At 37.6% G+C, this 24,490-nt stretch overlaps 2 protein-coding genes across 2 annotated transcripts; both read right to left on the bottom strand.

Moving 5' to 3' along the window:
* Positions 1-13,437: 13,437 nt before the first annotated feature.
* LOC117638066 lies at positions 13,438-14,015 on the bottom strand. The gene has a single exon (XM_034373158.1). It carries the CDS (start codon positions 13,984-13,986, stop codon positions 13,720-13,722), a length of 267 nt encoding a protein of 88 aa, XP_034229049.1. The 5' UTR covers positions 13,987-14,015; the 3' UTR covers positions 13,438-13,719.
* A 2,929-nt stretch (positions 14,016-16,944) lies between these two features.
* LOC117612202 (tetratricopeptide repeat protein 1-like) lies at positions 16,945-20,733 on the bottom strand. The gene is made up of 5 exons (XM_034340964.1): positions 20,399-20,733; positions 19,845-20,024; positions 18,879-19,005; positions 18,568-18,681; positions 16,945-17,424 (listed from the first exon to the last, which is right to left on the bottom strand). Exons 1-5 carry the CDS (start codon positions 20,609-20,611, stop codon positions 17,309-17,311), a joined length of 750 nt encoding a protein of 249 aa, XP_034196855.1. The 5' UTR covers positions 20,612-20,733; the 3' UTR covers positions 16,945-17,308.
* Positions 20,734-24,490: the final 3,757 nt, after the last annotated feature.

The raw sequence follows: 24,490 nt of genomic DNA, 5'->3' as shown, positions 1-24,490 counted from the left end.
AACCGTCAAACTTGTTTGTTTATACTTCGAGATCATATATGCCAAAAATCGGAAAAAATAAACATTCAGAGATCAAGTAATGGGAAAAAACTTTTCGACGGTTATAAATGAAAAATCACGATTTAACGGTTATTTTAACTCCAATTTTGATGATTTTTTACAGTTACACTCCTTGACCCTATATGAATACAATGACTGAATTTGATCTTCAATTTAAAATATTTACACTAGTGGATACCACAAAATCTTATGTTATATTTAACGAATGTATAAATAAACTCTTAATTGTTAGTGAATATATTGTTTTGATGGCATATGCATTCACCAAAACTAGTTTAAACGATCCAACCGTCAAACTTGTTTGTTTATACTTCGAGATCATATACGCCAAAAATCGGAAAAAATAAACATTCAGAGATCAAGTAATGGGACAAAACTTTTCGATGTTATAATGAAAAAATCACGATTTAACGGTTATGTTAACTCCGATTTTGATGATTTTTTACAGCTACACTCCTTGACCCTATATGAATACAATGAACTAATTCGATCGTCAATTTAAAATATATATTTTCTAACAAAAACCCAATCCAAACAACAATAATATATTTTTCTAACAAAAATCCGATCCGATCTAAAATAATAAATTTAAAGCTACTTAATAAATATATATACTGTTTAATTTCTTAAGTGTTATATGCATACAAAATAAAAAACAAAAATAAATTAGTTTAGGCGACGAAATGTTTGGATTACGTCATGCAAAGATTTTAAAATATATATTTTATTTTTATAAGGACTTTGCGCGACGAAGTTATTGTTTCGTCGCGCAAAGTCACTTTGAGCGACGATGTATTGTTGTAGCGCAAAAATTTGTCGCGCAAAGTTACTTTGCACGACGAAACAATAACTTCGTGGCCCAAAATTTGGTCGCGCAAGACTTTGAGCGACGATGTATTGTCGTCGCACAAGCGCAAAGTCCCTTTGAGCGACGATGTATTGTTGTCGCGCAAAAGTTTGTCGCGCAAAATTTGGTCGCGAAGACTTTGAGCGACGATGTATTTTCGTCGCGCAAAAGTTTGTCGCGCGAAGTGACTTTGCGCTACGAATTGTTTTTCGTCGCGTAATACTTTGAGCGACGAAGTTTTGAGTTTCGTCGCGCAAAGTGACTTTGAGCGACGAATAGTTTTTCGTCGCACAAGGGTTTTTTTTTTACTAGTGTAGCCACATTGATTCCATCCTAAAGACCCTTTTAGAGCTGGTTCTCGGATTAGAACTAGTTAAAATAATGGGACCATGGTCCGACCTGCAAATAGGCAGGTTTACTAACTTACAGTTGGGGAACAAATTAAGCCACTCAGGATTGGCTAAAACTCTATCAAGCCTTTCAAAAATAACAGAATCATTTTGGTGACCATTAGACCAAGTGAATGGAACACCCTCAGCAGGGAAAGAAATTGTTCCACAATCATTGACAAAGGTGTTAAAGATTGAAATGGCTATGTGGAAATTGCTATTAAAATAGGATCCTCCTACTTTTTCATTAGGAGACCAAACATTATTAAAATCCCCTTGTAGAATCCATGGCATTTGCAAAGGGAGTTAAGGCTAAGAATAAGGTTCCACAAGTCTATTTGTTTCTCTTTTTGGGGGTAAGCATAAATGAAAGTTGCCATCCAATCCTTATTATCTAAAACATCATGAATCAAACAATACATAAAGCGATCATGGTAATTCAAAATAGTGCAATTAACATAGATAGGATTCCAGCATACAGTAATCCCACCACACTGCCCTATGGCCGGGACACAAAAAACACCATCAAAATGCAATTTTTTGCAATGGCCTCAGCCTTCTGCAAATTTGCTCTAGAATCTAGAATACACACAACATCTAAATTAAAAGACTTAATAAAAAATAGCATTTGAAAGATAAAGCCCTGCCGGGAACTGCCACGGCTATTCCAGATGTAGATCTGCATGGATTAAGGTGTTATGGTATTGGTTGTAGGGTCAAAAACCCCACGGACCTCCAGGTTAGCCTATGAGTTAGCCTCCGTCTCTTCAAACTCCTCTCTGATTCTCTTCTTGGGGCTTTTGTAAGCAACTTGCTGCTTTCTCTAGCAGGAGAAGAAGGGGGAGGAGAGAGCCCACCCCTCCCTTTCATACTAAGTTCCCCTTCCTCTAATAGTCTCCCTCCACCATGAGCACTAGATAGGTTGTCGCTAACTCTAAATTTAGCTCCTTTAGCAGCCTCCTTAAAAGACCTCCCATCCCGTAAGCTCATTTTAGCTTTCCCTTTATGATTGGCCACCACAGTCCACCTCGGATCATTATCTTCCTCATGCTGATCAGTTTCAGCATCTCTCTTCCCTATGACCTCAGCCCCCGTGTTTGAGCTAGCAATGGTAAGCTGTGGGAACACAAGGATCACATCCTCAGAAATCTGCTGTTGCACCACCGCATCGACAACCATATCTGTAAGGTACACAGCAGGTTCATTTTCAAACCTTTCCACCTGTATAAAATTCCTATTTGGAACTTTCGAAGGGTAGTCATGAATATCTTCTTTCTTCTGCCCACAATAAAAACAGATTTCCCAGAGCGCCTAATAGCTTATGATGCGTTTGATTTCTTTCCCAGCCCCACCCAAGACTAGGCATCTTTTGAGAGGTTTAGTTAGGTCTAACTCTATGCAGGGTCGAACAAACATACCCTGCCTCCCAATCAAAGACTCTTCATCTAATTGGATTGGATTCCCCAAAATGGAGACTAAGTCCCTTAGAACATCTTCATCTCGATAGTGTAAAGGCAAGAAATGAATTCTAACCCAACTCACGATGGAGTCCACCATAGCATGAGAGGGAGAGAACTCTGGGGACCACCTTTTGAAAGCAAAGATTTGTCCTTGGACAAACCAGGGTCTGCTCTCTATCACATACTTGATATCCTCCTCAAAGAAGAACTCAATCTTATACCACTCTCTCCCTATATGATCAATAGGGACATCACCTGGAAGGCATTTCCAATCATTCTTAAGACAGTTCCTAATGACTCTCCCCAGCACAGACTTCCCAAAGATTTTCCCAACCAGACAATAATTTTCAAAGTGGTTTTGAACACTAGAAGCCAAAGCAGATGTGGAGAATTTGGTTTCAGTCCTATCAACACGAAAAGCGAACCTTCCTTTGTTCACAACAATCGGGTTGCTACCACAAGAGGAATTGGCACTAAGCTGGGCACTCATGGTGTTAACACAAATGGATAAGGACCACTACATGACACAGACAAAAGGGGGATACAGATCTGAAACAACAATTGACAGCTTATATATAGAGTATAGAGGCATGAGAAGATGGATAGCCAAAACCCAGAGCCTTGGAGGCCAAGGCTCGTGGCAGAAACTAATTGAGTGCCAACCAAATCTAACCCCTAGATTCACAAGATTCAGCATAAGGGATGAAAGCACCAAGGCCAACAAAACAAAATACAGCCAGTCACTAATTATGGAGCAATAAAACCGAGGTTTCAGAGAGCACAGCATGCACACTAACACAAAAAGACTTGAGAGAGAAATCAGCTTACTTCCCTTGGGTGAAGCAATCTCGAAAAGCACAACCGTCTTATGTCTTCTATTCATGCCAGCTCAATAACGACGGTGGCCAATCTTCATAGCAAAATCCGAATCATTGTCCCTTTTGGTATAGCATGGGCATATGATGATCTCCCCTCGCCCACTCTTCGAGAACCTGAAAGTTTTGAGTAGCAAAATCATAGTTTCCTTCCCTCCGATGCCTCGATTTATCTGCCTCTGAACCTTCTCTTTTCCATCCAAAGACCATACTTTTCTTTTTCTTTTTTTTTCTCTTCCAATTCCAAAATCCCACTCTGCGAAACCTTAATTCTGCTTGTTTCCCATTTTCCTCCTTTTCACTCTTAGCTCCCTTTTTTTTCGTATTCTCTCTCTCTCTCTCTCTCTCTCTCTCTCTCTCTGCCAAAATAGGGGGTACTTCCTTATTTACATTGTAAACTTAAGTAAATGGAGTAATATAAAAGTAAAATGAAAATAAGGTAATCTGTACAGCAGTTGAGCAAATGGATAATTTGAAGCACTTACAATGGTTTTTCCTGCTAGAGGAGGTGTGCACCACTGGTAAGGTTCCAGGCTTCGACCACAAGGCCTTTAGAATAGGGATGGCAAAAATACCAGCCGGGTCGAGTCCCCGTCGGGTACCCGCCCTTAACGGGGAAAGATTTAAGGGAAAATTAGGGGATGGTACAGGGATCCCCGAATTTTAAAAATCCCTAGTTGAAGATGGGCCAAGGATAGTATTATTGATATAAATATATATATATATAATGAATATATATTTCAATAAACCATATAGGAAACAATTCATGATTTTCTTGCTTGACCAAGAAACATATGGAAAGTTTTTATTTTTATTTTTAATGTCTTCTCCCTGAGTCGTTATTAGAACCTTCTCCCATATTGTTTGATGAAGCTACCACTACAAGAAAACCTAGTATTTATTGCGTGGCATTTACGGCGTGCATTTGTGGCGCTGTAAAAGAGTAGTTTTTATGGCGTGCATTTTGAGTTTGCCGTAAATGAACTTTTTCCTATGCAGTTTGAGTGAGCCGTATACGTTGCTAGTGTCACAGTGCTACCAATTTATTTATTTATTTATTTCATCTTTTATTTTCGTAGGTCTTTAATGTGTTTTTTTGTTGTTGTTAATTTTAAAAGTAGAATAAGAATTTTGTGACAAAATTTTTAGTTCTGATTGTGGATAATGTGATTTCTATTAGTTAGTCAAATTGTTAAGATGATTTTGAGTAGTTAAATTGAATTTTATGGTTTAATTGGATGTAATTGAGTTTATTTTTGATGCCAAAATTGAGAGTAGTAGATTTTAAATAAATAAAAACCGGGAAATTGGGGATGGTTTGGGAGACAACAATCCGGAAAGGTCGAAAATTCCCCTCTTACTGGGGATTAGGGCGAGGACGGGGATGGTAATGCCATACCCCTCCCCAAACTAGCCTGTTTCCATCCCTACTTTAGAACGAGCGTATGGTTGGACAATATCACCGAGCATGGTAGGTTGGTGGTGGTACTGGGCTCAGTAGCTCACTGGGTTCATATATCTCAAGAAATGTGGGTATCTTAAGAAATCTGGGTAGATTGGATGGTACTCAATAATTAACTCTTTAAATGGAAAACAAAGAAACTCTTGTTAATATATGAAATGGATGATTGAAATGGGGATTTCCCAAGACCTAAAAATGGTTTATGAGTTCTTTTAATTGAGAGTTCACTCATTTCTAAAGAAAAGCATTATAGATTAAAAAAAAACTACGAACTACATGATAAAAGAGTAAAGGGTGCATTTAAGCATCTGTTAGGCTTGATTTGTTTAGTTGGTGCTAGATCTTTGTTTCATTGATTTTGCTTCTCTTTTATAAACTTGATATTTCTCCGGCCGAGTAAAATAATTCTGGTAGTGCTGACGTCCAATCAACTTCATAGCTTTATGTCTACACTTTGGCTTGTGTTTGGTCAAAATGGGTGGTGGAAAAGGTGGCCTTCGGTTGTGTTTGTGCCATGGAATTTTGACAACGACTTGGTCTCTGAATGTTGCTCTCTCTGTGAGGCAAGTAGGATTCCGGCCCTTGATGTTTGCTCCCTTGGTGGGGCAAACAATTCCTCGGTATGCTTTTGTGGTCGAGCTCATCTCTTTCAAAAAGCAAGCACTAAGTAAGCGAGTGGGGAAGGAAGTGGGACAGACCATGTTGAAAACGACAAAGTTGTTGATGTTCAGTACACTGAAGGGAGATCACACAGCACGAGGAATATAGACGTTACGCAGGGAGGCCAAACACGATACAGAAGCAACATGACAGGTTCTGAGGGAGATAGGTCAAGGGAATTAATTACCAGTCAGTCCATGCCTTCCAGATGCCAGAATATGCAGACGACGTCGATTATTAAGTCAGGATTGGTGGAACACAACCAATTGGTTGGGCTTTTGGAGAACCAAGCCCATAATGAGTATTTTATCCATCATGCAGCGAACCTAGTTTCACATATGGAGTGGCCCGCTAGCTGTGTTGGCCCAAGTTCTTCTCATGTGTGGCTTGAAAAGTGCAAGCCCAAGTGCAGAAAGGAAAGGCTGGCACAAGTACTTAGGTTCATCAAGGCTCCGTGATAGTTGAAGTGATTATCGATGTTGGGTCGTTTGCACAGCAGCTACAACTCGAACCATCTGCTAATAATCTTTTTGGGCTTGTCCCAAAGACAACAACGGTTGGCTAAGTCAACAATCTGAATAGAATGTTCACAAGTCTGGGATTGAAAAGAAGTGCTGAAGTTGAAAGCTTGACCTATTTGAATTCGCCAGAGAAGAAGGCTAAAAGCAGCAAAGAAGGGAGTTTTTCTCGAGGTCAGAAGAGAACTATCAAATCATATTGGGGCAGAGCTAGGAAACTACATGAAAGTGGGGCAGATTTGATCTTAGAGGCAAACCTCTTAGAGGTGAATAATATACAATCTGATGAGTGGACTGGAGCTAAGACGGAAAGGGAGGAGTTGCGAGCCAGGAAAGGACCCCGGGGCAGTGGCGGCTGGCCTAAAATTGCCACAAGGTCACCATGATTTACTTATGGAACTGTCAAGGTCTTGGGTCGGACCTGACAGTTCGAGCTCTCCAGAGGCTCATTTACAAGCTTAGACCCCCTGTTGTGTTTCTGATGGAGACAAAGATGCGAAGCAACATGATTGATAGAGTTCGTAGGAGAATGGGATTTGATAATGGTTTCAATGTGGATCCAGTTAGTGTGGCTGGGGGGCTCAGTCTTTGGTGGGATAACAATGTTGAAATGGAAGTTTTGTTCAGCACTCCTAATCTGATCGAGGTTGAGAGTATGATGAGCTACTTAAGATCACTGCAAGAGAATTGGGAAGAAAACCGTGAGCTGCTTCAACCTGTAGGGGAAAAATTAATTATCTATGGGCGAGGAAGGACAGTAACTGGAAGCAAAGGTCTCGTGTCAATTGGCTAATAACAGGTGATGCCAACACGACTTTCTTTCTCCAATCTACTTTGCAACATAGACGGAACAACAACATTTCCAAGATCAAGAATGATGATAGGGTTTGGATTGTAAATGCAGAGGGAATTAGACAAACTGTGGAGGCACATTTCAAAAATTTGTTTACAACTAGTCAACACAGAGATTAGGGGAATGTACTTGATTGTGTCTCTCATATTGTTAGTGGCGAGATGAATGATGGGTTGACAGGCCCAATTTTGGAGGTCAAGGTGAAAGAAGCGGTTTTCCAAATGGGGGGTATGAAAGCCCCGAGGCCGAACGAGTTTCAAGGAATGTTCTACCAGACATATTGGGAAACCATTCTTGCTGAGGTGCAGGGGACAATGAAATATTTTTTTTGAAGGTGTTGTCTCCCCAATTTCCCTTAACTCAACACACTTAGTGCTGATTCCGAAAATCCTTTGTCTTGAGACTGTTTCCTAATTTCGTCCAATTAGGTTGTGTAATTATTCGTATAAAATTCTCTCAAAAATTATGGCGAATTGGCTCAAACCTCACATGCCCGACCTCATTCAACACAACCAGAATGCCTTCATCCCTGGGCCCCAGATTCAAGATAATATTATCTAGGCTCACAAGGTATTCCATTATCTAAAACTAAGGAAATCGAAGAAGGTGTTTGAAATGGGATTCAAACTTGATATGAATAAAGCTTTTGATCGTGTGGAGTGGGATTTCTTGGAGGCAGTGATGATTCGAATGGGGTTCACTGAGAGGTAGGTGGAATTGATTATGAGTTGTATCAGAACGGTGTATTTTTCTATAATCCTCAATGAACAACCAGGAGGAGGATTCAAACCCAACCGGGGATTGAGACAGGGAGACCCTCTCTCCCCTTACTTGTTCTTATTGGTGAGTGAGGTTCTCTCCTTATTAGTGCTTAAGGCATGCGAATCTAGTTTTTGCAGGGCATCAAATTAAGTCGGTCAAGACCTATCATTCTCCCATCTCATGTTTGCCGATGATACTTTAATCTTCCTAAGGGCCACTGAGCAGAATTATACAAACATGGTGCAGCTTTTAAATGCCTATTGTAGGGCGTCCGAACAACAAATTAGTTTGGCCAAATCAACTATTTTTTTCAGCCCCAATACTCCATCAAATTTGGGTCAACAAATCTGCCATATCCTTAGGATGCCTCGGGTTGACGATCCTGGTAAGTATCTCGGTCTCCCTACCATTTGGGGCCACTCAAAGCGTGAAGCATTGTTGTACATTAAGGAGACGATTATGTCCAAAATCTAAGGTTGGAAACAACAACTTCTTTCGCATGTAGGTCAGGAGGTTCTGTTGAAAGCAATGGTTCAAGCAGTTCCTGCCTATCCAATGCACATTTTTGTGTTCCCTTCAAAAATCTGTAAGGAAATCAATTCGTTAATGGAAAATTTCTGATGGGGCCAAAATGGAAATGATAAAAGGATACACTGGATCAGCTGGAATTCTTTGGGTCTCTCAAAACAATCTGGCGGTATGGGCTTCCGTGACCTTCATGAATTTAATTTGGTATTGATAGCTAAGCAATGTTGGAGACTCATCACCGAACCTGACTCTCTTGGGGCAAAAACTTTGAAGGATCTTTATTTTCCAAATGAGAACTTTCTTCAAGCCAGAAAAGATAGTCAGGCTTCCTGGGCGCGGGCTAGTTTACTACAAGGAAGGGATATTCTGCTGCAAGATGCTCACTTGCATATCCTGGATAGCTCTCAAGTTAGGCTTTGGGTTGATAATTGGATTCCAGGTTTTGAGGTTGGAAGGCTGCAACCGTGGCTAATGGTATGGTGGATTTAGAGCAAAAAGTCAATTCCATTATTAATTTTGATACCCGTAATTAGGACCTCAACCCCATTTGACACCTAATTGACGACAGGGTTGCTGAAGCCATTGCCAAAATTAAATTTGCAAGCCCAAGAAATAAAGATAGATTGGTATGGCCTTTCAAAAAGAATGGATGCTATTCTGTAAAATCTGGATATCACTGGCTGCATAGCTCCTCAACTTCTCGGCAGCAAAATAGACCTTCCTCCTCTCGTGATGCTAATGCGGCTTGCTGGAAATTTGTTTGGTGAATAAAATCTCCCCCTAAAATTTGTAACTTTATTTGGAAAGCTGTTCGAAATGGTATTGTCACAAAGGAGAACTTATTTCGGAGAAAGATGAGCACTTCCCCTATTTGCTCTATTTGCAATGAATTTGTCGAATCTGTTGACCATTTACTCTTGCTCTGTCATTGGGTTGAACCTGTGTGGTTTGGTGGCCAATTGAATATCAAGATTGACAAGGGAGCTATCACAAGTATGGACAGATGGTTGTTGTCAATAACAAATGAGGGGGTTCTAAGTGTGTCCGATCGAGAATGGATGAATACTATTATTGCCCACACTTGTTGGCACATATGGAAAGCCCGTTGCAAAGCCGTTATGGAGCATAAGGCCCCACCTCCCCTCTCAGTTATAAGGGCAATCCAAACCTATTGTGATGATTTTTTTTGGAGGTTCAACGGTCCATCACTCAACGTCGAAATGGTGCTCCTCGAGTTCATAAACCACCCCAACGGTAGTCTCCTCCCCAAAGTAATATAATCATGGTTAATGTTGATGCTTCATGGAGATCTAATGTTCATCAGGCAAGGGTGGGAATTGTCCTTCGCAGCGCTTCAGGGGAATTTGTGGCAGGTGGGGCTCTTCCAATTATGGTTGATTCCCCCTTACTTACTGAAGCTTTGGCCGTGTTGGAGGGGTGCAAATTTGCCAAGCAGCAAGGCTGTGATCACATCGTAATTGAATCAGATTGTAAGGAGATTATCAATGCTCTTCAACGGTCCATTCAAGAGGCATGTGATATTTATATCCGGTGCTCACCTTGATCAAAGAGAACCAAGCAGAATTCAGGGAGTGTAGGTGGTCTTATGTTCCCAGAACCGCAAACCTGGCAGCAAACCACTTGGCCAGGATAGCAACGTCGAGGATGAGCCCATCTTTTTGGGTCAATAGATCCCCATCCTCGCTAGTAGGCATTCTTAATAAGGACGGGTTACCTTGTCCACCCAATATTAGTTTGAGACTAGATAGGAATTTGACGATGCCACCACCGGTTGGTTGGGTCGTCTCCTACTTGTTCTTCCCCTAGTCTTTGTTCTTGTATGTCCTGTTTTCCTGGTTGCAGTTGTCCTTAGCTTTGGACTCTAGCTTTGTATCTTTGGCTTTTTGCCCTGGTAATGTATTTCCAGTTTGACCAAAAAAAAAAAAAAAAGTTAAGCGAATTTCCCTTTGTTTGTTCTCTCTATGAAGCAAACATTCTCTTGATTTAAAAAATTCGGCTTCTTTCCTTATTTAGCCACGCGTGTGGGTTTGGAAGTCCTTTTAGGCCCAATTGTATCTTCCTATTTTCAATTGCAGCCATATTGGAAGGCTCACTCTCCTTAGGCCCATCGGCAAAAAAATCTAGGCCCAAACACGTCGAAGAATATTTATTCTCAAGAGACTTCTGTTTAGTAGATGTATTGTGATCAAGTATGGTTCCACGCTTGAAATGACTTTCCTCCTTGAGCAACTCCAGCAAGGAGCCCAAGCCCGAGGTCGGGGGGAGTTCTAGCCGGCCATTTTTCCCCGGGCTAGAGGTGGGACCCACAAAGACGGGCTGCCCGAAGGCAGATCTCGCCCGAGTTCGAGCCCGAGGGGGGAGATGACGTAAGTGTGAGCTTACGTCAGTCCTGCACTCCACCAACAGCTAGAAGACAGGTTCGTCGTCTGGGCACTCCAATCGCCTGCTCTTCTCCAATCCAACGGCTAGGCTTTTTTTTTATTTATAAAATTATGAAAATAATTTTAAAAAATACCAAAAAATTCTGGAAATTTTTTTCTATAAATACCTACCAATACTCTTCACTTTCAACACTAAATCCTCATACATTTTATGGAAATTCTACTATTATTCACTTTTTACTCAACATTTTATTCACTTTTAAACTGTATTTTTATTTATCATCTTATCCGAAAATTTTATCTGATTGAGATATAAATTTTATAATAAATATTGACACATACGAACTGAAAAATCTTATCTGAAAATATTATCCAAATTAATTGTTTAGGTAAACAAATTTGTGAAAAAAATTATATAAAAAAATGAATAGTATTTGCCCTTTGCCATGGCAACAAGTGGAAACACACATTGCTTTTTGCAATGGCAGCCACTATTTACGTGAATAATAGCTAGCCTAGTCCCCCTCCTTTATCATGGCAAAGGGCAAATGGGTAGAGTTGCTCTTAGAGCAGTTCCAGTTGCCCCGGGCAAGGGGGTTGAGGCCCAAAACGGACTTCTAGCGGACAAATGCTACCAGGGCTATTGGTGGGCTCCACAAACCTGGGCTGGCCCTCAAGCAAAACCAGCCCTTGCTCTAGCTTGGGTTTGCTAATATCAGCAGTGACATTAGTAACCAAAAAATTTTAAAAAAAAATCTACATTTTTTTTTAAAATACTAAAAATTTCAAATTTTTTTTTATAGAATAAATACTTAGTCATATTTTTCACTTCCACCACCAAAACTCTATACAAATTCATCTCTTCATATCTCATGTGAATAGTGGTTGCCATGGCAATGGGTGGAACCACAAGCCTTTTGCAAGGGCTACCACTCTTCACATGAATAGTAATAGCCCTTGTCTCCCCTTGCCCTTTATGAGGCCAAATGAGTGAAAGTACTCTTAACAGCTTGTATTTAGGCACCAAACCTCGTTTTTCGGAAAGACAATCTTCTCTTTCCAAAAACCTCTCTCTCCCTTCCACAAAAACAACCTGTTTCCGCCATTGAAGCAATCTCTCCCTCTCTCTCTCTCTCTTCCAAAGTTTCCAACTCAGAACCAAAAAGAAAATTTTCGAACTACCAAAGCATATTATGTTTGGCCATTTCAGCATGTGAATGCAACACCCATAAACAGCAACTGAAAATAATATGTAGTTGATAGCCTGACACATTCCCATTCACAAATATCTACCGGAAAAATACAAATTCACAATTCAGGAGTAGACTGTGTTAATACCAACCAGGCCAGAATTTAAAACCAATTATTTCATTTTTGCATTACAAGTAAATCACACTGTTCTCAGAAAGATAGAGTTCAACCATGTTAAGCCATTTTCAATCCTCACCGCAAAGAAGTATTCTGCTTACTCATGGGTAAAAACAACCGTTGAGAAAATGCTGACACACAATGACAATGGGCATCTACCTTGCAAAAGCCTTCATATCCTGAAGAAATTTCCCTTCCAAAACCACCGACTCTCCTTCCTCCCTAATAAAATGGATAGCTTATAGAAAATCAGTTTCAACGTTTCCTCCTTCACTGCCACTCCATCGACATTCTTGTTCAAGGAAGGGTTAACCCCATTTCACAACTCACCACCACCCCTAAATGCCACTTACATCGACATTCATTTGCCCTACTGTGTTGTTTTTGTTTTTAATAATTTCTTTAAAAAGAATATCTGGTTTGAGTGTTTGGAATTTTCACGCTGGACAAGAATTTCCGTCTGTTTTTCCTTTTTTTTTTTTTTTGGTTCATGCGACTCAACAAAATTAAAGGGAAAAAGATATGGCTAACATCATTTTACTCAACAAAGATTTGGGGTCATTCTTGAAATGGGCTACAGAGTTTCAATTTTATCAATTTACGCCTTAACATTTTAAAATTTAACTAATGTACATATTCCGTCAGTTTGACTATTTTGTCTTGTGTTAAATGATGATATGGCAAACGCATGGTCCACTTTTTATCTTAGGTGTAATTAAATATTATTTCTTAATATTTAAAAAGAAATCAAAAATTTTGACAGATATTAAAATAAAAATAAAAATACATATCTCTCTTTCTCGGCAGTCTCATCTCCATATCAACCCTCACTCCATCTTGCCCAGCACAACACATAAAACCCATCTTGCCGAGCACAAAACCATCTATTTTTTAAGTCTACATTCATAGATCATCTTTCTAAAAAATTAAATACATCGGAAACCATTTCAATATCCAATTGTGTCCTACAAATTCAATGAACAGAGTGGTGCAAGAAAATACTAAAGTTTTAATAATTCGTAGTCAAATGATATCAGATTCAACTGATATTTTGTAGAGATGATCTTTGAATGAGTATCTACAAAATGAACTTTTGGATTAGTGAAATACAATACGGAGTGGCCTCTATAAGAGTATCCCTCAAATAAGCTTATTTGAGGCATCCCTCAACTAAAATTCCATATATATATATATATATATTTCAAACAAAATTATATCTGGGCTAACAAATGAAATTAAGCTTAGAGAAGAAGAAAAGAACTTGGAGGTTATAATATAACCAAAACATATTACAATTCAAATGGCCGCACCCTAAAGCCATCATCATCATCATCATCATCATCATACTCTTAGTGCATTTTTGCGTTGAGAAAGATTTTTTTTTTCCTTTTTCTTTCATATTTGGTCTTTGGTGGGGATTTTCCCATCTGATTATAAATCATAACCTTGACACACAAACTGTATACAATCAACAAGTAAAGGTGAACACAAGATGGTGGCATTATGAGACAAAACTCTCTTATGTAACTTCATATTCATGCATCGTAGCGAACGTCGGTGACGAACCTATTCTTGATCCACTTGAAGCTATTTTTTAGACTTGTTTTAACCTTACCTTCCATTGTAAACACGTTGTATGAGGCAACTCTCTTCTTCCTCTGCAGTTCTGGATCACTTGATGTCGCAAACCCACTTCCCTTCTGGGTTGGCCCGTTGAAGTTGTACGAATTCGACCGCTCCCGGAATCCAAACTCGCCGGAGTAAGCCGAAGTGTATTCAGGGAATGACTTGCTTTTTTCCATTGTCAAAAGCCAGCTTAAATGTTTGGCTATCGGAAAACCCCTTTCTCAAGCTTCATGGTGGAATTTATACTATTAAAGAAGCAATGGACGGTGGAGATTGAATATCAAACGATAGTGGGTGCATGCCTGCATGATGGATCCAATGTGGTTGCAGCCCATGTGTGATGTTGGAAGGCTGCTTTTGGGTTGTCACTCGGGGCAAGGCAAGGGAATCATGAGGGCCAGTGGAGTGTGATGGTGTTGGGCTATTGGTGGGCCTTAGCTGTAGGACATGCCATGATCTATGATGGTTCACATGGCGGGATGTCGACACAATATTACTAGTTGAGTCATGGACGTGGGACCTGACAATAGCTATTCTCGTTTCATTGCTCCTCTCCCTCGATTCCTTTTCTTCTTTGTTGGGTGACATAATTAAAGAGAGATAGAGAGATAGAGAGAAAGAGAGAATGAAACAGTTATAAGTTCTCTCTCATAAACGGGTTAAGTTACTTAAAGTAAGTCCATTTGTTCGAGTAAATTTAGGTTTTAGCCACAAAAACACTTTTATTTTTGAAAAAAACCAAAATTTTTTCAAAAAAGACAGAAAAATCTCTCAACTTTCAAATCAAAGACATGCAAATGTAAAGGATTCCTTAAGAAATCCAAAAATAAACAAGGACAATTTTATCTAGTTTGGCTTGTTTTAAAAAATTTCTCTCTCCTTTGAGTTTTTTCAAAGTCTCCCTTTGTTTGTTTGCAGAAAAACTCGTATGAAACAAGAATAGCACAGTTTTGTTATTCCTAACCAATCGCAAATTGTTATGTGAAAATTTTATTATGTATGACATGACATGATTGATCGAAAATAACAAAATAATGATATTTCTGTATCACACAAATATTTCTCGATCGGTAGAAAGGATATGCCAAAACAACCAAGCATGCATGTATGCATGTCTAATGTCTTTATCAGTTTTATGGTGGCACTTTGAAAGTCAGGCAGCCAACCTCAACCTAATTAACCTTTATGAAAAGTGGTGGAGTCATCTCTTACTTTATGCTTAATTGATGTTGGTGGTGGCTTAGTGCTGTGTGGGCCTTGGTATATTATGATTTAGGAGGCGTGCATTATCTTGAGCAAAAAAATATTATTATGCAGATATTTATTACCTTGATGTTCTTTGATATTTGATTGTTCTTATTATACTTATCTTCTCCACTTTCTTTGTTTATTGTGATTTGCTGCCCATTGGAGGTGATGTGTGTCCAACTAAGCCAAGGTTTTTTATTTTTTTATATTTTATATTTTTCTGGTTTTTTCAGAATGTGGAAGGGATAGGGGTAGGGGATGTGCTATTAGGGTTGGAATATGAGAACACTAATCTATATGTAAATGCTCTAAGATTTAGAATTTAAGGTTAAATATTCTTACCACTAAGTTATGTATTTAGAGTTGTTTGACTTCGTTAAGAGGTGATAATGATCGCCTCACACAGTTATTTAATAATCACAATATGACCAATCACTTTAAATCTCTATTTAGGCATGTTCCAGAGAAGAAACAAATTCCATTCTTCAGATTGTACTTTGCTGCCTTTCCTTACGAGCATTTTCATATGTCTACGGCACTTAATACAAGTCCAACAAGTGGGATTGTATTCATATGCTAAAAAAGTGAACATATTAGCCAACAGGGTTTAGTTCATTAGAAGATGATTTGATTTACAAACCAGTAGTCTCAAGTTTGAACTTCCTTAACATATTAATAGTGTGTATGAGAAATCCCCCTCCCTCTTATAGTTTAGATGATCGGTTGCATTCAGGAAAAATAATGAACATATTAAAACCGAGCTACCTAGGTTTCCCTTCTCTCCAAACTTTAACTTTTGGCTAGGTTGGTCATAATCACATTATAAGCATTCTTTGCCCTTTTGGCGTGCAGCGTGCTTAATACAGCGGATATCAGATGAATCCATTGTTTCTGTTGGTTTATATCACTGTCCAAAATTGAATTTTAGTTCCGACAATTTTTTTATCAACAAGCCATTAAATCTTAGTGCTCATTTGGCATTGCTTATTTGGGATGATAAGTGATTTTTTTAAAATTGTAAAAAACCCAACCCATTTGGTTAACTATGAAAAAATCACTTATTATTAAAAATTACTGTGAAAGAAAACTATAAGGGAAAGCAGCTAATGAGGTGCTTTCATTTTCTGATTATGCAAAAATCAGTTTTGAAGAGGGGCTGGGTTTAATGACTATGCAACAATTATTTTCTAATTATGCGGGCATTAATACTAACAACACTTATAACAAAAAATTTACCAAACGCCAAACTGCTTTCTCTCACAGCAAATCTGACAGCGATTATTTTCACAGCATAGCAATGCCAAACTGACCCTTAGTCTCTTTCAAATAATAAAAGATGCTGCAAGTTCGACTTGATCTTTCACTCAATTTTGAATTTCAAATATTCAAATATATTCATTCCACCCGAAAAAGATTCAAATGAGAAGATAGAGAAAATCGTGTCTAGGCTGTCTTCTCTTCAGCATCGATGTCCTGCTTCAATAACTGATACCTCCTTTTTTCAGAGGTTTTACCTTAGGCCACAAGTAAACTTTTCTAACTCAATTCATGTGCTTATTTTTTAGCTTTGGCTACAAAAAAGCTTGACATAAAGAAATTTAGTTACAGAAGTTCCTAGTGAAAACCAAAGGTGCAATCTTGAAAAGCCTAAAAACATATTTTCTACTTCATGTTTTAAACACTCACCAAAACCCTAACATGCCGATCCAAAAGGTTAAAGTAAATTCTATTAAATCCTATACATCTGCGTCTAATACAACCACCAGAATAACACTGCATCTTTGATTCTGGCTGCTAATTTACAATTAGAGCAACATGCCAAAGAATTAAACCAACTATGATGTCAGTGGTTTTGTTTCCCATGCCATTATGTATTACGCAAATGGTAATGTAAAGAAACCATAAACAAACTGCAATCGAGAAACCAGCAGTGAAACAGAGGAAAAGTCTGAACAAAATACTGACTTGGAAGATAAGCTAGTAAGGTCCAAGAAGACTAAGAATCATGCAGAGGACCAAACAAACACAAGAGATCACAGATGCACTGAATGATGATCAAGTAACAATTGCATTCAATATATAGAAACCGCAATACCTCAAAATTCATGAAAGTTAATACTATCCGCAAATGATTTTATCAACTCTTCATTTACTTGTGGTTACCAATCCTGCATGCACAACAAACCCTCTATTCCTTGCCACGTCACCAACCTGATTCTTTCCACATTGTAGGATATTACCACAACCATACTAACGTTGGAATGAAAGAGAATAGGAGCCAGTGTTTGGATCTTTGACAGCTTTGAAGTTGTCAACGCTCATTCCGAAACGGCCTAACAAAGAGTTACCCATATCTTTCAGCTTCCCTACTCACATAGAACAATTTCAAACACTTAGTCTAGGGCATTTTTCTTTTTCTTTTATGAGAAACATTAAAATTTAGCAAACATACATTACAAAGGAAATACGCCCACTAACAGCCAAGTCTAAAATGTAACGATGAAAGTATGCCTTAAACAAGCAAAATATACCAGTCACAGGCATAACAAAATTAGGTTTTTACAAATAAGCTCATTTTAGCAGGACATATTATACAATAATCCATATAGAGCCTATTTGGGGAGAAAAACCCAAAACTAGCCACTTGTCATTTTCTGTTGGTTCTTAGTGTATTAAAATTTTCTAAGAACCAATTAGAAAATGAAAAGTGGGTAGTTTTTAGTTTTTCTCTCCAAATAGGCTCTATAAGAGGTTTTGTATAATATGTAATGTTGGAATGGGTCTAATGATGATAAGCCCCAACAAAATTGGACATGATATCTGTTGTCACCAGAAAGCATGGAATATGTGAATAACCATTACAGAAATCAGACATGAGATAGGAGAATTAAAATGTACATGTTCTTACCATTTTTTAATAACATATTCATATTTCTAAAAGAGAATGACTCATTAAGTTGACATCATTGACAAGGATAAAACATTCTCCCTAATGTTCCCTGAACCTACCTCAGTGACAATCCTTTGGCAATCATGAACAAGTTAACTAGTGTGTCATAAGCAAGGACCATATGTCATTAAAAAACTGATCGGTAGGCTGCAATTTTTCATCTATTAGTCTTGACATTGTTTCAAAAAATCAGACAAATTTGTTACTCTAGTCATTCGGCAAAATTACTTCGTGAAAACGCATTGCCTAGTTTCCCTTCTAATTGCCCAGTCCTTTGGCCTTCATTGCTCACCATAAGTATAGGAAAGAAGTCATGTGAGGACTAGCAGAGTGGTCAGTCTATGATATGGATTGGGTTTTTATCCTTTTTTCGGCATTGTTTAATGAAAAAAAATACAATCATGGTACATACAGCATTTAGGAATACTTGATCGAGTAGCCAAAAGAAAAATAATATAAAATTACAAACCATGAAACAATAAATAATATAAATGCATAAGAAAATAATAGAATTAACTTACCAATGATCATATTAACCAAAAAGAAAAAAGAAACTTACCAATCATCTCCTCTTTCATCTTTTCTCTCTTTTCTTCAGCCAGCGGCCCCAAGCGGTGAATGGTCTTCTTGGCTTGGTCATTTGAAGGATCAAGTTCCAAGATTTTTTTCATGTCTACAAAGTAAAGCATACATTGAGCAATACATATTAGTATAAAACTAAAAACCAGTACACATGAGAACACGGAATTTGTTTCTAGTGGGATGAAAAAGGTCAAGAATATTGTCCAGAAATACAAGGATGAACTAATGAAAGGTACCACCTTAGAATACAGTACAATGGTTAAAAACTGGTATTATATCCGCGCTTACCAGCAATAGCCTCGTCAAAATGCTCTAGTTTTTCATGAGCTTCTGCTCTTCTAAGCAGAGCTTTCATATATGAAGGATTTAGTCCTAGCGCTTTTGTGCATTCCTTGATTGCGTCCTCATATTTTCCCTGTGACATTAAGATTCAAACATTAACAATCATGCACAACTAAGAAGCTATTGGTGTAGAGAAGTTATAATGAAAAGAATAAGAAGCCTTTTCAAAGCATATAATAATAACACAAGGAAATAAATAAGGGAAAAACTAAAAGTGAAAACAGCATTTCTTTGTTTAGTCAGAAGAGTGAAAACAGCTTACAATAAGTAGCACCAGTTCTGCTCACGGCCTGGACATCATCTATAACCTTGTAATATTTGTTGCCTTTCACTATAAGTCTTCATTTTAAAAGTTAACTATAAAGCCTCCCTAATAGAGCTAATTCTATGTAGTTATTTTTCTGTAAAATATAAGTAGAATCCATTTCAAATAAAAAATTTCCAGACACATGATGAAGGAAATCAAACCCATTTTTGCTTTTAAGACCAATCTATGGATCACTGGAATCACATTACTTTACTGTAACAACTTGCATACTTCAACAAAGACTACCAAGAAAATAAAAGGGAGAAGGGAAAAAGCCCCTTTCCAAATAATTGCACAAATCATAGCTTTTCCCATATGTGGAAATCAGAAGTGCATTAGAGCATAAGCGGCTTCATCAACAAATTTCTATTCCGTACTAATTAGTAAAGTCATATGTTCATATGTTACAAAACAAATCTACCCATTAAACCAGAAAAATACTTCATATTGTCCACAAACTAAGAATGCACTAGATATGTATACCATGTCAATATCTCAACTATTTTACGTGAACTTTTAATCACAACATAGAATGTGAAATTGAAAAATAAATAAATAAATAATTCAGGAAACATATTTGCCAATATTTTAACCGTATAGCATACCAATTTCAAGAAGCATATTGCACTGTTTGCGTGACATATTGAACGTAATTCCACAGATAATGGCATGTCAGGTGCAAGGTGTAAAGCAAGCACATACTGTGATAATGCCTCTTCATATTGCCCACTGCCAAACAGTCTATTGCCTTCCAATTTGACATCATTTGCTTGTTCAAATGCTTTCTGATCCAGATGCAAACAGAACAAATCAACAACAAAATTATATTATCTCAACAGGAACGTAGGAATTGTAAGTAATAAAATCAGTTTAACAATTTAAGATGAAACTAACTAAGAGAGAAAAAAACCTAAATGGGTTTAATTATAAGCAAACCACACAAAGATATCAAATTTCAGAACAGCCGGATATAACAATTTCATTTTTCTTCTTCAAATTGAACAAAATTGAACTCGATTACTGAGCTCCAAAGTAACAATAGGCAGTTGATTCGTATAAAGCCATTGGATTTATCAGTAACATCTACCAGATAAACAGGCATTGCACAACACATTTTTAATAGAAATCAGAAAAACAACAGCTTTGCGAAGACAAATACCTGTTTCAAGTCGTCGGTCTGAGAGAGACTCTGCTGCTCCTCTTGGACTTGGTGCTGTTGTTGGGTTTCGTCGTCGTTGTCGCTACCATTGAGTCCAAGTTCGCCGTCGCTGGCAGTTTCGAAGCCATCAGAGGCATCTTTGTTGGTGGAAGACGAGGGTTTTGAGGGATTCACATCGCTATGCCTTTCTCTCTCTTCGTCTTCTATCAGCATACTTGGGCTTATCTCAGGAAATCAATTCCTACGAACAGACGAGAAACGCAAAAGGGTGAAGGATTTTGGCTGCGGTAACTGCTTTTCCAGAAACCTCTTCCTACTCGGCGATTCCTTGGAGCACAAAATAACATCTCACATATTTCCTAAACGAAGCCGTTTTGTCTTCTCATCCCATGTTTGCTATTGTCGTTTCTCCCTAAAATTTTTAGAGGACGTTTGTTACACAGCATGAAAATTGAGAGGTAAAACTAATTATTTACCACTGTATTAGGAATTGATAATTAAGAACAAGACTTAAACAGAACATAGGTTTGGAATGACACCATCATAATCCATGTTAGGCTACATGGATAATTAGTTCAGGCATCTATAACTAGACTCTAGATCCTTCAACAACAAAAAAACTTACTTGTAACGAGATAGCACTGTTTTAGTATCCCGATCAATAACACAATGACACGTGAAAAAATTATCTCGTGCATCATTGCATCATTGGCCAATAACAGCAAAAAATATTATTCCTATTGCATGAAAGTCGTTCTCCTAGATCCTATTGCTTGAAAATCATGTTTTCAATCAGATCACAATATCAAAGTGTCTGATCACGGTTTGACTGCTTTGATATTGTGATTGATTAAAATCATCTTTTCTTGTATGCCTTTTCTATTGGTTTCTATTGGTTTAATTTCACATGTGATTATCTATAGAAAAGGAAAATATGTTTGGGATTTAATTTAATTTTTGCCAATCAAGCAATCTTTGTTTTGAACGTGTTTTCTTTTGGGGGGAACAAAAATCCTATAAAAGAAGATCTTTGTCTTCTTCATTCTTTAGAGATGTCAAAGACTATTTTTCTATGCTTTCAGGATCATATTTTCAGTCCATAAATTTTAGAAAATTGAGTTTTTATTTGAGATAAATTATCAAGTGTTTCATATTTACTTGTTGATTTATTAAACACTTTTCTCATTCATATTGCATTCATTTGCACTGATCGGCGACTCATACGATTGAGGGCACCAAGACCTTAGTGACGGTTTTTCTTTGGTGAGCTTGAATCGATCGTGACCAATATCAGATTCAACGTAAGTAGAGTTGGAACAACTCCGACAAACTTGAAGCAATCGTGACCAGTATTGCGTTCAACATAAGGAGTATTGAAAGATTATCCCGTGACAAAAGTTGAGTTACTAAACATTATCTAGAATGTGTCTAGGATAAGTGTGTGAGTACTTCTTGCAATCATTGTTCTATAGTGGATTTGCTTTGGATTGAGGAGTCCCATGAATTTTCCCGAAAGGTGGTGTTTTACCACGTAAAATAATTATCTGCGTGTTCATATATTTTTATGTTTTGTGCATTCAAGGATTGATACCACTTATCAATCCTCTGGGCGTGTTTTTATTCCTTTGCTACACTTAAACTCTGTAAGCATATTATTCAACCCCCTTCTAGTGTTTTAAGCTATCCTACATGTAATTTCACTTAGGAGTTAGGACTAGGGGTGGGCATCGAGACCGGAAAACTGGACCATCAAGCCGCACCGGATGAAAAAATTTGTATTTACAACTTGCGTAATTTATATAATTTAATGTATATTTTATTTCCAGAAAAAGCTATAGAAATTATAAATAAACAAAAAATTAATAATTAGATTTTAAGTTAATAACTTTAGCTAGCCTACCCGTTAAAAAATTCATGATTTCACCCTTGGTTATTAAAAAATTCATGATTCCACCCTTGGTTATTAGGTCTTGTAATAAGGATGCTCACCTAGCGGCTCAATTTGCGGTATTAAAAAAAAAATAAAAAAATAAAAAATAAAAACTGTTTCTTGGGTGTGGGAGCGTTACCCTCCCTACTTCAAGACTCTTGAAGAAGATGTAAACATTTTTATTGATGAATGAATTCACTACTACCGTCTGACAAAAACAAAAGATAGTCCAGGAAAGTGAACTCAAAATTTAGAGAGGATTTTCCATAAGTTTTAAAGGCCGTTCTTCTATTCTATGAATTTCTTGACTACCACCATCTCTAATAATCCCCTTGAATGGAGGTAAACCCATCAATTTTTTATTTGATTAATGTTTTGATTTTGTTTTCTTTGTAAGATTGAAATTTGATTGTGTTCAATTATGTTGTTGCTTTGATTTCAATATTCAGAATTTTATTTCATGTGGGTTATGTAAGAATATGCAAATGAACGAATGGGATAGAATGGATGGATGAATATGAAAAAGTCCCATTCCCTCTAGCCCCTCTATCTTGGCTTAATTTGATGGCTGCTTGGACGTCTTGGTGATGACATTGTGTTAGGGTTGTTTTGGTAGATTTGTGTCAGATATGCGCAAATCTGTTCGTCTTCGTCCTCCCTTGGTTTGATGTGAGCTTGATTCGATCGGTGGTGGTAATAGGGCGTTATGTTTTGTTCTTTTTTTTAGTTACAATAAGTGCAGCAATTCTCTATGAGTTTGTTGAACAGTTCTCTTTGGGAGAGCTTTAGTCTTTGCTTAGGTTTTAAGGTTGTTTTATAGGTCTTTTTTTGGGGGAGTACTGTAGCTGTGATTATCTTTTATACCTCATTGACTGGGAGTATAACATAGCCCTGATTATCTTTTGTATCCTATATCCTATTTAAACCTTTATTGAGTCCTTATTTGAGTCAGAATATAGGTTTAAGTGATTGATTGCATTTGTAGTTATTGTAATCAAACTTTCGACTTTTATCAATGTTACTTCCGTCGTTTGGTGAAAAAATAAATTGACAATTATGTCCACCTACTCAACCAGACAAATTTCGTGACGATTTATTCCAGAATCCCAGCGAAAAATCCTTTTTTTTTTTTTTTTTTGGGTCTGACCCAGCAGAAAAGCTAGACAAGATATATAATTTCAGAATAGCAGAACAAACAAAGAATCTTATCAAAAGAATTAAACCAGTTCAGTAATAACAGAGGCAACAATAACATCAGTTCACGTGAAGAACTTATCAACAGCAGTACGTACAAAGAACCATCTTCTTTTATATTTTGGTCATATCCAAAAAAACAAGCAACGACCATCTTCTTTTTTATTTTGGCCATATCAAAAGTAAGAGAAAAGGCTTCTTTGGCACTGTTCGATGGAACGACAAGAGGACATTCAAGACAATACCAAGGCAAGTAAGGGCATAATCGTCTACTAACCAAACAAATCATCGTTATTTAGCATACAAGGCTGATAAATGGCAAGTAGAAAAGGATACTGTTTGCCTCGTTTCCGGTAAGGAGGAACTCTCCTTCTTAGAGCAACTCTACCCATTTGCCCTTAGCCATGGCAAGGGTGGAGCTAGGACAGCCACTATTCACGTAAATAGTGGCTGCCCTTGCAAATAGTATTTTGTGTTTCCACCCATTGCCATGGCTAAGGGCAATTACTATTTATTTTTTTGTTTTTTTCACAAATTTTTTAATAAAAATAATTAATTTAGATAATATTTTCGGATAATATTTTTGAGTTCGTACATATCAATATTTATTATAAAATTCATATCTCAATCGGATAAAATTTTGGTATTTATAGAAAAAAAAAAGAAGTATTTTTTTGGTATTTTTAAAAAAAAAATTTCAATTTTTTTCAATTTTTTATTGTACAAAAATAGGCTGCCGTTGGATTGGAGAAAAAAATCTGATCGGAGAGCCCAGAGTGTGACACGTGGACTTTTAGTAGTACTGTAGCGTCAGACACTGTAGCGGCACTGTAGCGCTGCGACACTGTAGCGGCACTGTAGCGATGACGTCAGCACCAAAACGAGGGCTGGAGCTCGGGCCGACCTTGCCCTCGGGCCAGCCCAGGTTGCTAGGTCCCACCTCGAACTCGGGCCTGGGCTGCACGCTG

The sequence above is a fragment of the Prunus dulcis genome, chromosome 8 (assembly GCF_902201215.1).
Source record: "Prunus dulcis chromosome 8, ALMONDv2, whole genome shotgun sequence".
Taxonomy (NCBI): Eukaryota; Viridiplantae; Streptophyta; class Magnoliopsida; order Rosales; family Rosaceae; genus Prunus; species Prunus dulcis.
Note: the sequence above shows the minus strand (reverse complement) of the source record. Positions and strands in the feature narration are given on the sequence as shown.

Bases quoted from the DNA above. Each gene is read 5' to 3' on its own strand.
- LOC117638066 (XM_034373158.1), bottom strand. From the start codon at position 13,986: ATGGAAAAAAGCAAGTCATTCCCTGAATACACTTCGGCTTACTCCGGC.
- LOC117612202 (XM_034340964.1), bottom strand. From the start codon at position 20,611: ATGCTGATAGAAGACGAAGAGAGAGAAAGGCATAGCGATGTGAATCCC. The intron at 20,025-20,398 runs GTATTTGTCTTC...CATCTGGATCAG, and splicing joins AGACCGACGACTTGAAACAG to AAAGCATTTGAACAAGCAAA. The intron at 18,682-18,878 runs GTAAGCGCGGAT...TTTACTTTGTAG, and splicing joins TTTTGACGAGGCTATTGCTG to ACATGAAAAAAATCTTGGAA.